The sequence below is a fragment of the Desmodus rotundus genome, chromosome 1 (assembly GCF_022682495.2).
Source record: "Desmodus rotundus isolate HL8 chromosome 1, HLdesRot8A.1, whole genome shotgun sequence".
Lineage (NCBI taxonomy): Eukaryota > Metazoa > Chordata > Mammalia > Chiroptera > Phyllostomidae > Desmodus > Desmodus rotundus.
Window position 1 is genome coordinate 29,857,843 of NC_071387.1, and position 18,313 is coordinate 29,876,155.

The following is an 18,313-nucleotide window of genomic DNA, read 5'->3' on the forward strand; positions in this document are numbered from 1 at the left end:
TACAATTTCCTTTTCTGGCTCAACCTTGAATTTCTGAGATGTATCCCATCTGATTCTAGGGATACATCTAGAAGATGTATTTTAACTGATGTATAGTATTCCATTGTAGAAGTATACCAGAATTTATCTTCCTCTTGGAGATTTATTCCCAAGTTCTAATACTAAGTGCTATAATAACCCTTCTTAACATACCTCCTTGCTCACATGTATTTTTTTTTAATTGATTTTCAGTTTTACCATATGTTGCTAAATTTCTCTTCAAAATAATTTTACCAATTTATACTCCATCAATACTATCTACAAGTTTCTATTTCTCAACATCTTTGTCAACACTTGATATTTATTGTTTGTTTTCTTTATTTGTATTTCCATGATAAATAGTAAGCTTGAAAATCATTTCATATTTATTGCTCATTTTAGTTTCTCGTATGTGATTCTCTGCCTATTTTGTTCCAGGATAACTGTCTCATATATTCTGGATATAAATCCTTTTTTTAGTTATTTGCAATGAAAATATCTTCTCCCACCAACCCATAGCTTACCTTCTCATACTCCTATGTTTTTGGTTACAATAAAGTTTTAAATTTTAATGTAGTAGAACTTATTAATCCTTAATGGTTTATGCTTTTTTATCTTACAAAAAATTCTTTCTCATACTTATAACGTAAATATATTCTGTATTTCTTCTAAAGTTTTAAAGGTTTGCTTTTATAATTAAGTCTTTAATCTAACTGGCAGTTACTTTTAGTTATGGTATGAGATAAAAATCTAATTTTATTTATTTTTTCATGTATATATATAACCAATTCTGTTTTCCACCCTCCCGCCCCCACAATGATTATAAGTCCCCTGCTATCATATGTCGAGTTTCTGGAAGCTCCATTCCATTCAATTGGTCACTTAATCTATCCCTGTCCCAAGACTACGTTTGATATCTGGAGAGGTGAGTACTCACACCATCTTAGTCCTCTTCAGAACAGTTCCAGATATTCTTGGCACTTTGCTCTTCAGCATGACTTTTAAAATCAAGTTAAAAACTTGATATTTTGATTAAAACTGCACTAAATACACAGACTGACTTGGGAAGAACTGACTTCTTTATGACACTTAGTTTTCTCCTCCAGAGAAGATCTGCATTGGTTTTTGGAACACTTGGTAGTGAGAATTTGGCTCCACTCATGCATGAAGGCTGGTGAGAAATTCACAGAGACTCTGACGCTCCTCTACCCAATGCCACAGGCTCGACGAACAGTGAGTTATTTCTAGGTCACCTTTATGCTAAAAGTATAACCCTTCGGAGTATAACCCTTCGGAGTCTCACCCTTCTGCAGAGTTTTCTACTAGGCTCCTCACCTTCAATTAACTTTCAGAATTAACTTTCCTGTCCTCTGTACTCCTCATACATGTCAAAACAGACACTCAAGGTCACCAGCATTAGGCTGATGCCTCTGTGGTAAAACACAGCTTGAATGCCTGTTTATTTTCTCGCATGCCTGCTTCCACTTCATTTTTGGCCCTAGGATTCCTTTCTTTCTTATCAGATCAACTATACATTAAAAATATATACATATTTAAAATTTTATGCAGCATTTCTAGTTTATTTTCTATACTCTAATTTTTACCTGCTTGATTTACTAGTTTTGGACAAAACTGTATTAAAATCTCTCAGTATGACTATAGACTTGTAATTCCTTATCATTCCATCTTTACTTTGTACACATATATTTCAAGTTGCATACAAATTAACGATTATATACCTTCTTGGTGTGTTTTTCTTTTTTTTTTTTTAATATATGCTATTGCATTTTATCCTTACTAAAGACTTTGGTCTTCCATCTGTCCAATAATGACAGCCTGTATCAGTTTTCTTTTCCCATTTTTGGGCAGTCTTAGTTTTGTTTTCTCTATAAAGAGTATATAAATAATTTTGTTTTTAATTCAAATTGCTGTCTCTGTGTCTTTTAAGTAAAGATCAATCCATTTATACTTTCTGTGAACTACACATGTATTCAGAACTATTTTTACTTCTTATTTTCTATTTATTATATCTTTCCTTTCCTTTATTTATTTACTTTTTTAAGCTTTCCTGTCTTCTGAGCTGAGCAAGTTTTCAATATTCTTTTTCCCCTCCTCTTTGGCTGGTTTGGAAGCTGTAAACTGTATTTCTATTATTTTAATTACTTTTAGTTTAGTTTTTTATTGTATATACTTAATTATATATTGTTCTGAAAGAATCTGATTTCAGACTTTATATGACTTTATATTTTTATCTCTTCCTGAACATGACAGAGACCTTAACAGTCATACCTCCCCACGAAACAAAACGGCCCTGTACATACAACCTATTTTTGTTACTCTCTACAACTATACTGTCTAATTTGGTAGCCATTAGCCACGTGTGGCTGTTGAATCCTTGACATGTGGCCAGTCTGAAGTGAGATGTACTGTGAGTGTAAAATACATACTGGATTTTGAGGATTTAGCATGAAAAAATACAGGTAGAATATCTCAATAAATTTTATACTGATGATATCCTGAAATACTATTTTAGACGCACTGGATTAAATAAAATGTATTATTAAAAATTTATTTCAAGTGTTTCTCTTTTCTTTTTTAACATAACTAGAAAATTTTAAGTTGCATATGGAGCCAGAATTATAATTTTATTGGATTGTACTAATCTAGAATTTTAATTTTGTTATAAATGTACCCCTGAAAAATCCCTGAGTTATCTTTCTGCTATTAACAACTAGTAACATTTATCATTTCACCTCATTAAAAGTCTTCACTCTAAAATAACAGTTTACTTGGATATGATAAGGTATTGCCTCAGCATTTAAGATACTGTTCCATTTTCCCCTAGCATCAGCTGTTGCTGATGAGAAACCTCCTGCTAATTTAATCATCATACCTCTGTAAGTCATCTGGCTTCCAACTTTGGTGGCTTTTAAGATTTTTCTCTTTATCTTTGATATTCTAGTTTCACCACAACCTGTCTAGATGTCAATTTTTCTTTGTTTAACCTACTCGACATTCTTAAGTTTGCTCTTGACGGAATGACTCAGGTCCTTCTTCAGTGCTAACAATTCTCAGCCTGTGTGTCCCTCTGTGTCTTTGAAACTCAGTTCTCTGCATCTTCTTCTTTTTTTTTTTTTGTAATTCTTATACATGTTTCGGAGTTTCTCAATTAATCCTCCACGTCTTTTAACTACTCTTTCATATTTATATCTTTTTTCTGTGTTCGGATGAATGTTTTAGTACTATTTTCTAACTCACTAATTCTGTCATTAAAGGTATAAAGGATGAATTTCTCCCATCTATTGAGTTTTTTATATACCAACCACAATGATTTCTAGTTGGTTCATTTCCACATTCATTAACCTGTTCTGGTTGTATCTCTTTTGTTTCATAATTTTTGAGTTCTCTTTAAATGGAAAGTACCTCTTATTTCTTTGAGCATCCTAAAAATGCTTTAAAATTTCTTCCAATCAATGGAATACTATGCAGCCGTTAAAAAGAATAAGATCATCCCATGGATACTAATATGGAATGATTTCTAAATATGCTATGAAATAAAAAGGCCAAGGTACATAATAGTATGTATAGAATGCTACCATTTATATAAAAGTGTATGTGTGAGTGTATATGCTTGTACATGCACAAACTATCTCAGAAAAGATAGCAAGATATTGGTAATAGTGGTTGCCTCTGGGGAGGGGAACTGGGTGGCTAGGGGACAGAGGTGGGAGATAGACTTACTTTTCACTGTTTACCCTTTTGTATCTTTGAATTTTGTACCACGTGCATGTATTACCTAGTCAAAAAAAATAAATAAAATGATTTATTTTTAAAAATAAAGTCTTTGTTGGACTACTCCATAAAATTAATTTCATCCAGAGAAAATGCCTATTCTGATCACTGATTTTGTTATGACATATTAGATGTCTTCGTGAGTTTTGGAATTTTGGTTGTAGGTTCATTTTGAGTAGGAAAGATTTTTAATTTTTTTCCTCTCTTTCTTCCTATTTAATGGTTTTATAGTTTTTCCTGCTTGGGTTTCTGGACCTCTAACCCACAATTAGACCTCATAATGACATTAAGGCCTCCAGTTTCATGATGATATTGGAGATATCACACAAACACATTCAGTCACTGACTCATTAACGGCTTCATCAACTCCACGTCATGAGTCTGTCTTGATCAGCTAAAACCTACAGCCCCGGGTAGTTAACAGCTTTTTCCACTTTTCAGCCTTTCACAAATGAGACAGACATTCTGACCAAACCCCTGCACTGATGTGGTAGTTCTGGCTTCTGCCTCACATGAAGCACGTTGGCACTTCTGATTCCCACCAGGGGCCCAACGCCTGCAAGTCCGTGCCATGCTGAAGCCCAGTGGGCTTGTGGTTTAAACCCAGCTGGTATTTTTGTGTCTGTGTTCAATGTATGGCCCACGAAAATGTTTATTGTTGTTTCACGGCCTGGGTACACCTTTTGTGCTGTTTAGTCCTTTGTTCTATGTGTCTGGAGCACAGGTTACATTAAAACTCAGTATGTCATCTTGACTAGAAGTAATTTCCACATTTCTTATTTTTTGAAAATTAGAAGTAATCATTATAAAAATATGATCTCTTTATATAAGATTTAGAAAATAGTATGTGAAATGTGTGACAGTGCTGAGCAAAAAAAAAAAAAAAAAAGAAAATAGAAAATCACTCATAATCCATCCATTCTAACTCATCCACTGTTAGCATTTTAAAATATTTCCTTCTAATCTGTTATTCTGCACATCATATTTGAACAATTTTTATCATGATTTTAACCTGTATTATCCCAAGCATTTGTCTATGTTGCCATGTAGTCTTTCTGACCATCATTTTAATGACTGCATATTAATCCACTAAGATGTTCAACTGTTATCTGCTTCCCACATTATTGAGAATTTAAGGAGCTTCCAACAATGCTATAAAGAATTTCTCTGTGCAAATGTGCTTTTTCCCCTCAACAGTGTGAATTTTGGGGGTGGTGGTGAGACAGGCTTAGTAGCAGGACGACCATAATCTACACAAATCATTAGTCTAAAAGCATTACAGGACTATTACAATACTGGCCGAGATTCATAACGATGACCCTAGTATATGAAAAGAAAAAGAAAATCATATGAAAGTGAAAATGCAATTTAGAGAGATTCCAATTCAAAAAAGTTAACAGTAAGTTTTGTAATTGAAGGGATAAGGTTCTCAAGGGGTAACATTCACAATTCACAAATGTGTCATTACACATGTTCACAAAATTCCCAAACAGAGTATTTTGGGTCACACTAATGAAGTTCACTTTTTTACCATAATACTAACCTGATATTATTCACACAGTCTTCATGAGCTTCAGAAAGTGTCTTTATGTGCTTTGATGATATAGGGTCAAAAAGCAGAACTTCAGTCTGTTCACAGGCAACTGTCAGCACTGACCTGGAAGCAAATGACACATTTCTCTTGCTTAGTTTTCTAGCATTCTCTGGTTACTGATACTCATTTATTTATAATTGCACAAACTATAAGTAAATAACTTCTTTTTGCCCATGTTAGTAGCAAATATTTAAAATACTGACACTATCCACTATGGGCATTAGCAGAAGATGGTGCTCTCATATACTACGGTGGAGGAGAAGCTGGTACAGTTTATGTTTGGAGAGTACCACTAGACTTTTTGACTCAGCAATTTTTTTCTGAGTATCCAATTTAGACACAATCATTCATAAATACAAAGAACATATGCTTTATTATAAGAAAAAATGGAAAGAAGTCTTAATGCACACAAAAGAAGGAATGACTGATTATATAAGTCATGGTACATAATACTTTGCAATGTGGTACAACTTTTGAAAAGGGATAGTTTTATATGGATAGGATATTTAGAAGAACTCCAAAACATGTTTTTAAATGAGAAAGGCTGAGTGCAGAAAAACATGCATACACGAGGCAACTCAGAGGAAAAAAATCTTATACAAGTTTATGTATTTCTGTATCAGTATCTACTAAAACACACTGGTATATGTCCTGGTAAAAGATCTGGTATATGTCCTACCAATTAAATACAGTCAAACAATCTTTTCCTTATGGTGTTTTTAGTATTGTCTCTAGTTTCAACCATCCCTATTAAAAAGTTGTATTTTCATAAACCTTTTACAAGCCCCATGTTGATTTCTGAAAATCCATTACCGTTTATTGATTTTGATTAAGTTTAGTTTTCTTTGGGCACTGCTCTTTCACATGAGATCCAATAAATGAAATCCTGAGTCTTTGAAACTGCGAGTCTTCCCAATTTATAGTTCTAATAACAAGTGGAATTTTGTACACTTTGGGCATCACAGAGAATTTCAAATAGTCAAACTTTTGTATTAAGAAAGAACTTTTTAAATAAAGTTGGAGAGGGAAAAAATCTACTAAATAAACCTTTCCCAGACTTCTAGTCAAGACGGGCAGTGTACGTAGACACAGCTCACCTCCTCACAATCACATCAAAATTACAACTAAAATACAGAACCACCATCACTCAGAACTGTCAAGCTGAGTTGAGTGGAAGTCTGACAACTTCCACTGAACAGAATTAAAGAACCCACATCCATTCAGACTGCTAGGAGAGGAGAAGATTCAGAACTGGCTGGTCCCACATCCACTTGTGGTAGATAAAAATTCAGGGGGATAATATGGGAGCAAGGAATCCCAGCCCCACGACAGGTCCCCCAGCTCAGGGTTCCAGTGCCAGGAAGGTAAGTCCCCACAACTTCTTGCTGCAAAAACCAGCAGGGACCAAGTTGGTGGAAGAAACTGCTAGAGCCTCAAGAATTCCTCTTAAAGAATCCACACATGGACTCACCTACTAAGACTCACTCACTCCCTCTGAGCTCCAGCACCAGGGTGGCAGCTTAAAAGGCACCAGTGGCATTCAGAGAGGAACTGAAGTGGCTGGTATTAAGGCAAGCATACACGATTGTCCCTTTTCTGAACCCTCCCCCCAGAGTCAGCAAGCTGGTACCATTTCTGAGATTCCTTCAGCCCGGCTAACACTGTTTGCCCTGCCCTGAGACTCTACCCCACCCAACTTGGGCCCACCTAAACTGCTTTTCCATATGAATGGCTGGTCTTAGTTCATGCTTCACAACTTCCTAAACCCTATCAAGCAAGCAACAGCTGGCCTCTGTGAGCCCCAGGCCTGGCACTAGCAGCAACCAGCTTAGATTCTCAGCTTGGCTTGACTGAGAATCAAACTGGCGACTCTTTGGTTTGGAGGCCAGCACTCAATCCACTGAACTACACCAGTGTTTTACTCATATATATACCCCAAGTTTTGAGACATGAGGTATTTCCATTATCATTTAGTTCTACATATTTCTAATTTCCATTGTTATTTCTTCTTTGGGCCTTCTTTTGAAATATGTGATCTTTTAGGTGAAAACTTTGTAAATTTTCCTTGTGTGTTTAAAAAAACAAGAGGTAGCTGTTACATATAGTCAAGTGTGATATTCAGAAGTGTTAAATATTCATTAGTAATATAAATTAAATTTAAAACATTGTCTTAATGAAGTAACCTGTAGATTATAAAAATGTTTGCCAAATAATATTACTTGCAACTCAAATTGTTCATCAAATTATTCTAAATTCCAATCATTTATTAATTTTTGGAAATTGTAGCCACAATCTTGTTTGATGCAGATGCCCGTGTCTAAACCATGGACATAGGAACCAAGATGGCAGCGTTGGTAGACACACTGTGCCTCCTCGCACAACCAGAAGTGACAGAGAATCGAACGGCAAGGGGGTCCGACACCAAGGAAATAAAAAATAAACATTCATCCAGACCGGTAGGAGGGGCGGAAACGGGCACCGGGGCGGGTGGACAGGACTCGTGTTGCCATGGCAGGACAGAGACTGGCGGACTGTGGGACAAACGGGGCAGGCAGTCTGACCACTAGCAGACCCTGCGGCCCCACATTTGCGCACAGATAAACCGAGAGGGCCGGACTTGGAGTGGCGGAGAACGGGGCAGGCAGAGCAGCGGGTAGCACCCTGTGGCCCGACAGTCGCGCACAGATAAACGAGGATGAAGGGCGGGAACGAAGCAGACTGCGCAACCCAGGGCTCCAGTGCTGGGAAATAAAGCCTCAAACCTCTGATTGAAAACGCCTGTGGGGGTTGGGGCAGCAGCAGGAGAGACTCCCAGTCTCACAGGAGAGGTCGTTGGAGAGACCCACAGGGGCCTAGGGCGTGCACAAGCCCACCCACTCGGGAACCAGCACCAGAGGGGCCCAATTTGATTGTGGGTATCGGAATGAAAGATTGAAATCCGGAGGAGAGTGAAGCGAGCGCCATTGCTCCCTCTCAGCCCCTCCCCCACGTACAGCGTCACAGCGCAGCAACCAGCGTTACCCCGCCCCGGTGAACACCTAAGGCTCCGCCCCTTAAAGTAACAGACGCGCCAAGACAAAAAAAAAAAGGCCCAAATGACAGAACACTTCAAAGCTCCAGAAAAAATACAACTAAGCGAGGAAGAGATAGCCAACCTATCAGATGCACAGTTCAAAACACTGGTTATCAAGATGCTCACAGAATTGGTTGAATCTGTTCGAAAACCAGATGAAAAAATGAAGCCTATGCTAAGAGAAACAAAGGAAAATGTACAGGGAACCAATAGTGACGTGAAGGAAACTGGGACTCAAATCAACGGTGTGGGCCAGACGGAAGAAAGAAACATCCAACCAGAAAAGAATGAAGAAACGAGAATTCGGAAAAATGAGGAGAGGCTTAGAAACCTCCAGGACATCTTGAAACGTTCCAACATCCGAATTATAGGGGTGCCAGAAGGAGAAGAGGAAGAACAAAAACTTGAAAACTTATTTGAAAACATAATGAAGGAGAACTTCCCCAGTCTGGCAAAGGAAATAGACTTCCAGGAAGTCCAGGAAGCTCAGAGAGTCCCAAAGAAGCTGGACCCAAGGAGGAACACACCAAGGCACATCATAATTACATTACCCAAGATTAAATGCAAGGACCTACATCCAAGATTACTGTATCCAGCAAAGCTTTCATTTAGAATGGAAGGGAAGATAAAGTGCTTCTCAGATAAGGTCAAGTTAAAGGAGTTCATCATCACCAAGCCCTTATATGAAATTTACAGGGAGTTACCTAACAAAAAGAAGATAAAAAATGTGAACAGTAAAAATGACAGGAAACTCACAGTTATTAACAACCACACCTAAAACAAAAACAAGAGCAAACTAGGCAAACAACTAGAACAGGAACAGAACCATAGAGATGGAGATCACATGGAGGGTTGTCAACAGGGGAGTGGGAGGGGGAGAGGGGGGGAAGGTACAGAGAATAAGTAGCACAGATGATAGGTGGAAAATAGACAGGGGGAGGGTAAGAATAGTGTAGGAAATGTAGAAGCCAAAGAACTTATAAGTATGACCCATGGACATGAACTATAGGGGGGGAATGTGGGAGGGAGGGCGTGGGCAGGATGGAGTGGAGTGGGGGGGAATGGGACAACTGTAATAGCATAATCAATAAATATATTAAAAATAATAATAATAAACCATGGACATAGAAAATTGCATAAAGCCCCTCCAGGAATTTCCACATTAAATAGGTAGTCCTTATATAACTTGTAGTCTTTTTTTGTTTTAAATATTTTATTTACTTATTTTTTAGAGAGGGGAAGGGAGGGAGAAAAGGGAGGGAGAGAAACAGCAGTGTGTAGTTGCCTCTCACGTGCCCCCTACTGGGGACCTGGCCTAGAACACAGGCATTTGCTCTGACTGGGAATTGAACCGGCAACCCTTTGGTTTGCAGGCCAGTGCTCAATCCACTAAGCCACACCAGCCAGGGCTTAATTTGTAGTCTTGATAAGTATTAAAAAAAAAAAATCACTAGTAACATCAACAGAATTGTTCATGGGGTTGAATCCTCTTTTTAACTTCTGCTGAAGTTACAGTAAGCATATTAAATTATTTTTTAGTCTTTATAATGCTGTTAACTTCATGTACTCAATATGTATTTGATAATATTAACTCACAAAAGTAATTTACTGATATACCACATTTAATTATATCAAACTTAATCCCTCATCCCAAATGAGAGGTAATGTAATATGGCAGTTACGAGCACAGGCCAGGGTACAAATCCTTTGTATATGACCTTTCTGCTTCTCAGTTCACTCAACTAAACATAGATGGTATACAGATTTATGTTGGTAGCCATTTTCATTAACGAGTGTTAATGCCCACGGTGAGCTGATATTCAGTGAGTTTTAGCAAAATTATCCCACTAAATAATGGTGCAATTCAGTAGGAACAATAAAACTAGGAATCTGCATCCCAGAAGTCATTTATCCATAAACCACTCCCTTAGGCCTCATTCACCTGCTGTAGATTCTATCCTGGTGTGGAAGTGCACAGCAGGCCGAGAGTTCATGTTTGGATGGTGCCTGCAACAGTACCGGTACTCTCATTTGACTGCTCTCTTCATTTGTTTCTCCCAGAGGCTGCAGTTCTCACAAATGGTCAAGTGAAAGTGGGAGAGCGCCTGATAAAGGCACGCAGTCCCACAGTAAGAGAAGCCAGCGGGCATTTACCCATGGATCTGTTTTTTGTGTGGGAAAGAGTACCTGGCATGGGTGAAGAGCAATTAGAATGGATGCTGATAGCTCTCCAGTGAGATGTTTGTTGGCAGCTTGCTGTGCCAGTTCTGAATTCTTTAGTTACTATGTAAAGGATCATTCTGGGAGGTCCCATGGAAGGTGCTGAAGCATTAGGAGGGCACTCAGTGGGCTTGGGGCAGTGACCATTCAACTGCTGTGGACATATAACAATATTTTAACACATGGAACAGCTGAACCAATGTGTACTAGCTGAATAGCAGGCCTAAATGCAGCCTCCTACATGTGCCCTTTACAGCAAGGTTTTAAGTAGTGTTGTTTATATCTTGTGTTCCTTCTTATGTTTGTGTTTATCGCATTGACTGAAGTGCACTATGATGTGTGTGAAAATCTTCCCCTATGATAAATCTGTTTTCTCCTTGAAGTTAACAGTTTTGGTGTAGATATATTGAATCTAAAAGAATCATTCAAGTTTAGAACTGTTTTATCTTCCAGGTGAATTGAGCTTCTTTATTAAGTGACCTCACATTTCTAATAATTTTTTCCCTTAAAGCCTATTTTGTGACATTAATAAAGCTCACCAGATTTCTTCTGTTTGAAATGTCTGAATAATCTTTCTCTATCCTTTTGAACATTTTGTACCTCTCCATTTATTAATTAGTAACATATGGATTTATTTTTAGCCATTCTTTTGGCTTTTTATTTATTATACCTTTTCTGGTTTTTCTTTCCCTTTCTTATCTTCTTTCAGAATTTTTTTATTCCACATTTTTCCTCTACTAATCTAGAAATAATTTTTTTTCCTTCTCTTTTGGTGGTTGCCTTGAAATTTTTAAAATCCACACTAAACTTATTAAAGCCTAAAATTAATATAATTCTCCCTCCAAAAAACAAAAGGAATTTAGAACATTCCTTCATAATGTATATGCTATTGTTGTCTTCTATTTTAGTTCTTTTTTAATCCCCAAAGACAAAATTAATTTTACATACATATTTTCCATTTTTCTTTGTTCCTCATTCCTTCTACTATCTCAGACCTTCCATTTGAAAACATTTTATTCTCTCTGAACTTAGAATTCCATTATTAAAGGTGTGGTAGCAAACTGACTCAGCTTTGCTTATGTAAATGGTATTTATTTCATCTTAGTTCCTATAAGAGCCAAAGAACCCACCCTTGCTGGATACAGACATCTATATTGGCAGGGTTTTCCCCCAGAATACTGAAAGTAATCACCACCAATTTATACTATTATTTTTGGCTAACTGCCTTTATAGCTACTGCTTTGAAGGTCTTTTTCTCTAGCCTTTAAGATTTTTATATCTGTTGTCCTGCAGTTTCATTACATGTCTCAGGAGGAATCCTACTTGGGAGTGCTGAGCTTCTTAAATCATGGCTTAGTGCTTTTTTTCAATTCCAGAAAGTTCTCAGCTATTATCTCTTCGAATACGCTTTTGCCCCATTATCTTATCTATTCAATACCTCATTTTCTTCAGGAATTAGCCAAATATTGATGAATAAACCTCCTTTGTATTTTCAACCATTGTGTCTCTTATCTACATTCTGGATAATTTCTCCACTTCTATTTTCCAATACGTTAATTCTCTCTTCAGCAGTGCCTAATGTATTCTCATAGAGGAACTACTTGAGACAGTCCCACATATTATCATTACCTAATCAATTTTTTTTACAATATATTTATTGATTATGCTATTACAGTTGCCCCATTTCCCCCCCTTCACTCTACTCCATCCGTCCACCCCCTCCCTCCCACATTCCCCCCTATGGTTCATGTCCATGGGTCATACTTATAAGTTCTTTGGCTTCTACATTTCCTACACTATTCTTACCCTCCCCCTGTCTATTTTCCACCTATCATCTATGCTACTTATTCTCTGTACCTTTCCCCCCCTCTCCCCCTCCCTATTGATAACCCTCCATGTGATCTCCATTTCTGTGGTTCTGTTCCTGTTCTAGTTGTTTGCTTAGTTTGCTTTTGTTTTTGTTTTAGGTGTGGTTGTTAATAACTGTTGAGTTTGCTGTCATTCTCACTGTTCATATTTTTTATCTTTTTTTTCTTAGATAAATCCCTTTAACATTTCATATAATAAGGGCTTGGTGATGATGAACTCCTTTAACTTGACCTTATCTGAGAAGCACTTTATCTTCCCTTCCATTCTAAATGATAGCTTTGCTGGATAGAGCAATCTTGGATGTAGGTCCTTGACTTTCATAACTTCGAATACTTCTTGCCAGCCCCTTCTTGCCTGTAAGGTCTCTTTGGAGAAATCAGCTGACAGTCTTATGGGCACTCCTTTGTAGGTAACTGTGTTCTTTTCTCTTGCTGCTTCTAAGATTCTCTCCTTCCGTTTAATCCTGGGTAATGTAATTATGATGTGCCTTGGTGTGTTCCTCCTTGGGTCCAGCTTCTTTGGGACTCTCTGAGCTTCCTGGACTTCCCGGAAGTCTATTTCCTTTGCCAGACTGGGGAAGTTCTCCTTCATTATGTTTTCAAATAAGTTTTCAAGTTTTTGTTCTTCCTCTTCTCCTTCTGGCACCCCTATAATTCGGATGTTGGAACGTTTCAAGATGTCCTGGAGGTTTCTAAGCCTCTCCTCATTTTTCCGAATTCTTATTTCTTCATTCTTTTCTGGTTGGATGTTTCTTTCTTCCTTCTGGCCCACACCATTGATCTGAGTCCCAGTTTCCTTCACATCACTATTGGTTCCCTGTACATTTTCCTTTGTTTCTCTTGGCATAGCCTTCATTTTTTCATCTAGTTTTCGAACAAATTCAACCAATTCTGTGAGCATCTTAATAACCAGTGTTTTGAACTGTGCATCTGATAGGTTGGCTATCTCTTCCTCGCTTAGTTGTATTTTTTCTGGAGCTTTGAAGTGTTCTGTCATTTGGTCCTTTTTTTTTTTTTGTCTTGGCGCGTCTGTTACTTTAAGGGGCGGAGCCTTAGGTGTTCACCGGGGCGGGGTAATGCTGGTTGCTGAGCTGTGACAGCTGTACGTGGGGGAGGGGCTGAGAGGGAGCAATGGCGCTCGCTTCACTCTCCTCCGGATTTCAATCTTTCATTCCGATACCCACAATCAAATTGGGCCCCTCTGGTGCTGGTTACTGAGTGGGTGGGCTTGTGCACGCCCTAGGCCCCTGTGGGTATCTCCAACGACCTTTCCTGTGAGGCTGAGAATCTCTCCTGCTGCCGCCCCAACCCCCACGGGTGTTTTCAATCAGCAGTTTGAGGCTTTATTTCATCGAGCTGGAGCCCTGGGTCCCACCGTTCATCCCCGTTTATCTGTGCGCGAATGTGGGGCCGCGGGGTGCTACCCACAGCTCTGCCTGTCCCGTTCTCCGCCACTCCGAGTCTGGCCCTCTCGGTTTATCTGTGCGAATGTGGGGCCACAGGGTCTGCTAGTGCTCAGACTGCCTGCCCCGTTTGACCCACACTCCGCCAGTCTCGGTCCTGCCACAGCAATGCGAGTCCTCTCCGCCCGCCCCGGTGCCCGTTTCCGCCCCTCCTACCGGTCTGGATGAATGTTTATTTTTTATCTACTTGGTGTCGGACTTCCTTGCCCTTCGATTCTCTGTCAGTTCTGGTTGTGCGAGGAGGCGCAGTGTGTCTACCTACGCCGCCATCTTGGTTCTCCCTTCATTACCTAATCTATTAATATTATCAAATGTCCTTTTTCAAAATGTCATCTTAGGAGGTAATACACTTATTTTGACAATATTGCTACTGCTTAAAACATTTTTGGATTTCTTTAGAAATTATCTTCTAATCTATGTATCCTTTCATTTATTTTTTACTGCCAAATTCTAGTCCAGTCCCTATTAAATTTATAATTTTAATTATTATCTTCAGTGTCACCTCTCCTTCCCTGTACTAAGAAGTCCTTGTTAGTGACAGTGGTTATGGTACCCAGTAAGGTGATTTCAAAACTCATATAACTGAAGAATATAAGAAATTATCTCATTTAACACAGACAGGTCATTTTTTTTCTAAAAATTACTTTCAGTTCTATAAAAATCTGAGTTAAATTAGTGCATGTAGCAAGACACTAAAAAATTAAAACACTGAGCTATTTTCACCTTTCACCTTGACACACATGAAAAGGAATAGCTGTATGCAACGCTGGCAGGGGTATGGGGAGACAGGCACAGTATCTAAAGTTTTCATAACCTTTAGTTCACTTCAGGATTTCTCATAAGGACATAAATCTTAAATATTTGTTTACATAGTTTTTACTTAAACTAATACAAATTTTTTTAAATGTTGTAGAAATAGATTAACGTAGGTAATTTACAATATATTGTATTTAAAAAAGCAGGCTACAAAACAGCATGGTTCCACATTTATATTAAAATAAACATACACAAAGAAAAAATTTCCTTGGATACCTAATTAATCTCTGGGATCATAAGTTTTGTTTACCTTCTTTTTGTTCATTTATTGCCCAGGTTTTCTATAGTAAGTATCTATTACCTGGGTAATTAAAAGATTATTGGATTATTTTAAGTATCACAGTACCTAACCACCTTTTACATAAATGTTTCTATGGGAAAATGTAGTCCAGATTCAAAACAGAACTATCAGTAATATACTCCTCATTCTAATCTCACTGGGCAATGGAATTTCTTCATCATAACTCATTCTATCCCTCTCTCTCACTACCTATAATCCCACCCCCAAAGAACGGAAACAGCTACTTCTGAAGGCCGACAGAATAGGTAGGAGGCAGGGAAGAGAGGAGCTGAATGTTTATGAGAAACAGACTCACTGTATTTTGGGAGGAGTCTTAAGAATAGGGCTTAGTTAAAGGAGAGGTGAGAGGAGGTTCCATGAATAAACTTCAGCAAAATAGTTTCTCACCAATTTGCCCTATATTTGATCGATGTACATTCATTGCTACAAGTCCCACCCAACTGCTGCAAGGAGAGCACAGCACCAAGTGTAACTAAGAAGCATTTGCATCAGTGAAACAGAATAGGTTGTCCTTGTTCGCTGTGACTCCGGATTCTGTTGCTTTGCTCCTTCCTCAAAATATTTTAGGTCTTTCTTTGGCACTTTTTTTGTTTGTTGTTTTGCTAATCTGTCTCCTCTGACGTGATATGCTGCCCCTCTCACCGGTCCTTTGAAATGCCAGTTCCTCCACCTGAATTACTTCTTTCCCCTCCCCAATCCTGTCTTGACTAACTCATCTTCTACTCATTTCTCTGATCTTCCTTAGTGTCCCTTCCTCAGGAACACCTCAAACACCCTATTCTCAATTTGTAAATACACATCACGAATTATTTGGTATGGTTATTAACATTGGGTTGAACCAACTGGTCTCAGGCTCAAGGAAAGTGGTGCCATTAGCTGGTTCTGCGTATCACTGCACCCTCTGCATCTGGATCACACCAGTGGTCAACAACCATTCGCTGAATGGAGGGATGAATGAATAACTAAGCAAATGACTAGAAATCAAGAGGCCTTGATTGGATAAGAGTTGTATTAATTATGTCATCTCCTGGTGGAACAGTGTGTAAGTTTTTTCCACTGATTGCTGTGAAACTTGTTTGTATACACACAAAACAAGTTTTAAAAAGATGTATTTGGAAAATTGGCCCAAAGTAAATCAAGAACAAACATGAAATATTTAATCAGCCAGAAAAAGGCTGGACCCCCTTAACGGAAGCATGTAGTCTAGTCTGGGAACTTCACAAAGGCCCTACATCGTCAGACCCCTCTGGCTGTGTCTTAGCACCTTGCTGGAGCAAATGAATGCACACTTGTCCCCTCCGGGCAAGTCTGGCACAGGTTACAGGGGCACAGGGCACCTGCAGGCTTCCTACCCTTGACACAAACTTAGATGAGAAAACCTCAAGCCTAGGGGGACGAGGAAAGAGTGGGCCTTTATTCGGTACATTTCCCGAGCATTTCCCGTGTGCCAGAAGACCCCAGTCCTGGACTGGCTCTGACAGCCCTGCCGGTGGGCTGTAGGCAATTCTAGCCCGAGCCTGGGCGTCCAGAAGGTGAGCAGACAAGGCCCCGGGTCGCCTACCTCGAGGGGTCGGACGGGGCCTCCGACGGCGACAGAGCACTCCAGAAAGTGCCCAGGCATAAAAGGCCGGCGACCCCGCACAGCCCGGCCCGGGCCGAGCGAGCGAACCCCGGGCAGCTGCCCACCCGCAGCCGCGCCAGGCGGAGGCGGGCACCCGCCCCCCCCCCAGGGGCCGCGCTTACCCGTCGGGCGAGTACTCGAGGTTGAAGACGGCGCCGTGGGTGCGAGTGCTGAGGTACACCGAGTCCGCGGGGTGGATGGAGCCATAGAGGTTAGTCATAGTGCGGAAATTGTCCCGCGCCGGGTCCACGAACAGCCCGCGGCCCAGGCTGCGCTTCCTCAGCCACCCGAAGAGCCGGGCACCCGGGCCGCCCAGGCCGCCCCCGAGGACGTGCGGGCCCCGGCTCCCGGCCCCGCAGTCCGGCCCAGGTCTCCGGCGTGGCGGCGAGGGCTGTGACGGCTCCCCGAGGGCGGAAGCGGCAGGCTCCAGGGCTCCGGAAGGCCCCGGCTCCCCAGCGCGCGCGGCCGGGGACCACGAGCGGCCCCCGGGACTGCGAGGGCTCCCCCCGGGCGACGGGGGAGGGGCTGCGACAGCCCCCAGTGATGGCGGCACCGGAGGGGAAGGGAGCGGCCGAGCAGCTGCCTCCCGCCCCTCATGGGGTGCCAGCTCCACAGCCCCGGCTCTGGCCGCCCGGTCCCCTCCCGGGCTACCTGGCCCGAAGGGAAACATGACCAACGCCCCCCGCCCCCCGGCTGCGGGCTGCTGCCCCGCCGGCCTACAGATCTGCGCTCCAGCTCCCGCTCCCGCCACCACTTCCGGCGCGCTTCGGCCTAACCGCGCCGGCTGGGAAACCTGCGCCGCCCCTTGGCTCTCCTCCGCTGGGGACCACGGAAGCGGGAGCGCCGAGCGACCTCAGTCTGAGTACTGCCCAGGATGCCCGGGGCCGGGCCTGGATGGGACAATTAGCGTCAGGGCACTGCGTGCGACAGTCAGTGTGTAGCTGTCAGCGCCCGCGGGTGCGCGGCCTGCCTGGTTAAAGAGGCTGGGCGTGACTATGTACTGTTGCTGCCCTCAACACTGAGATCGGCGAGGGGAAGGAATTGCCATAGTAGGTGCAGGTCGCACATAGTGAGTGGCTTAGTATACTGCCTGCTCAGCCTGGGAGTCTAAGGACTCAGGTATCTTGGGCACTAAAAAGCCCTGGCTGGTTCAGGAAAACGAGGCATATTGGTGCCCTGAATATCGGCCCAATTCCCAGCTACTGGTCAAGACTTTATCAAGGCCAAAGCCTTCCTCTCTGAAGGAAGGAGCATGTATACCCAGCCAGGAGTTAGAGGGGAGCTAGAGACCTGGATCAAATCTACCTTACAATCAACAGAACCCAGGGTCAACCCTGCTTACGTATGCCAGGCAGGGCACGGACGGCATGACAGATGCAAGGCCCTTCACCGCCGCTGTTGGAGATAAATATATAGAACTCTGCAGAAAAGGGTTCACAGGAACTGGGTGTTTCTGAGGAAGGGAAGGAGAGTCTTCAATAAAGGAAAGCTTGAGGAACAAGATGGCGTACGTATAGGAACTGACAACTCTTCTAGGCCTTGATCAA

General features: G+C 41.1%; 1 protein-coding gene across 1 annotated transcript in view; it reads right to left on the minus strand.

Annotated features, from left to right (window-relative positions):
- The window catches only part of DCAF10 (DDB1 and CUL4 associated factor 10), a 42,469-nt gene extending 24,948 nt beyond the window's left edge, over positions 1-17,521 (minus strand). Inside the window, exons 1-2 of the mRNA XM_024559974.4 lie at positions 16,889-17,521; positions 5,354-5,467 (exon numbers count right to left, since the gene is read on the minus strand). Coding sequence (XP_024415742.3) covers positions 5,354-5,467; positions 16,889-17,436 — 662 coding nt within the window. The 5' untranslated portion in view covers positions 17,437-17,521. The remainder of the gene's footprint in view (positions 1-5,353; positions 5,468-16,888) is intronic.
- Positions 17,522-18,313: the final 792 nt, after the last annotated feature.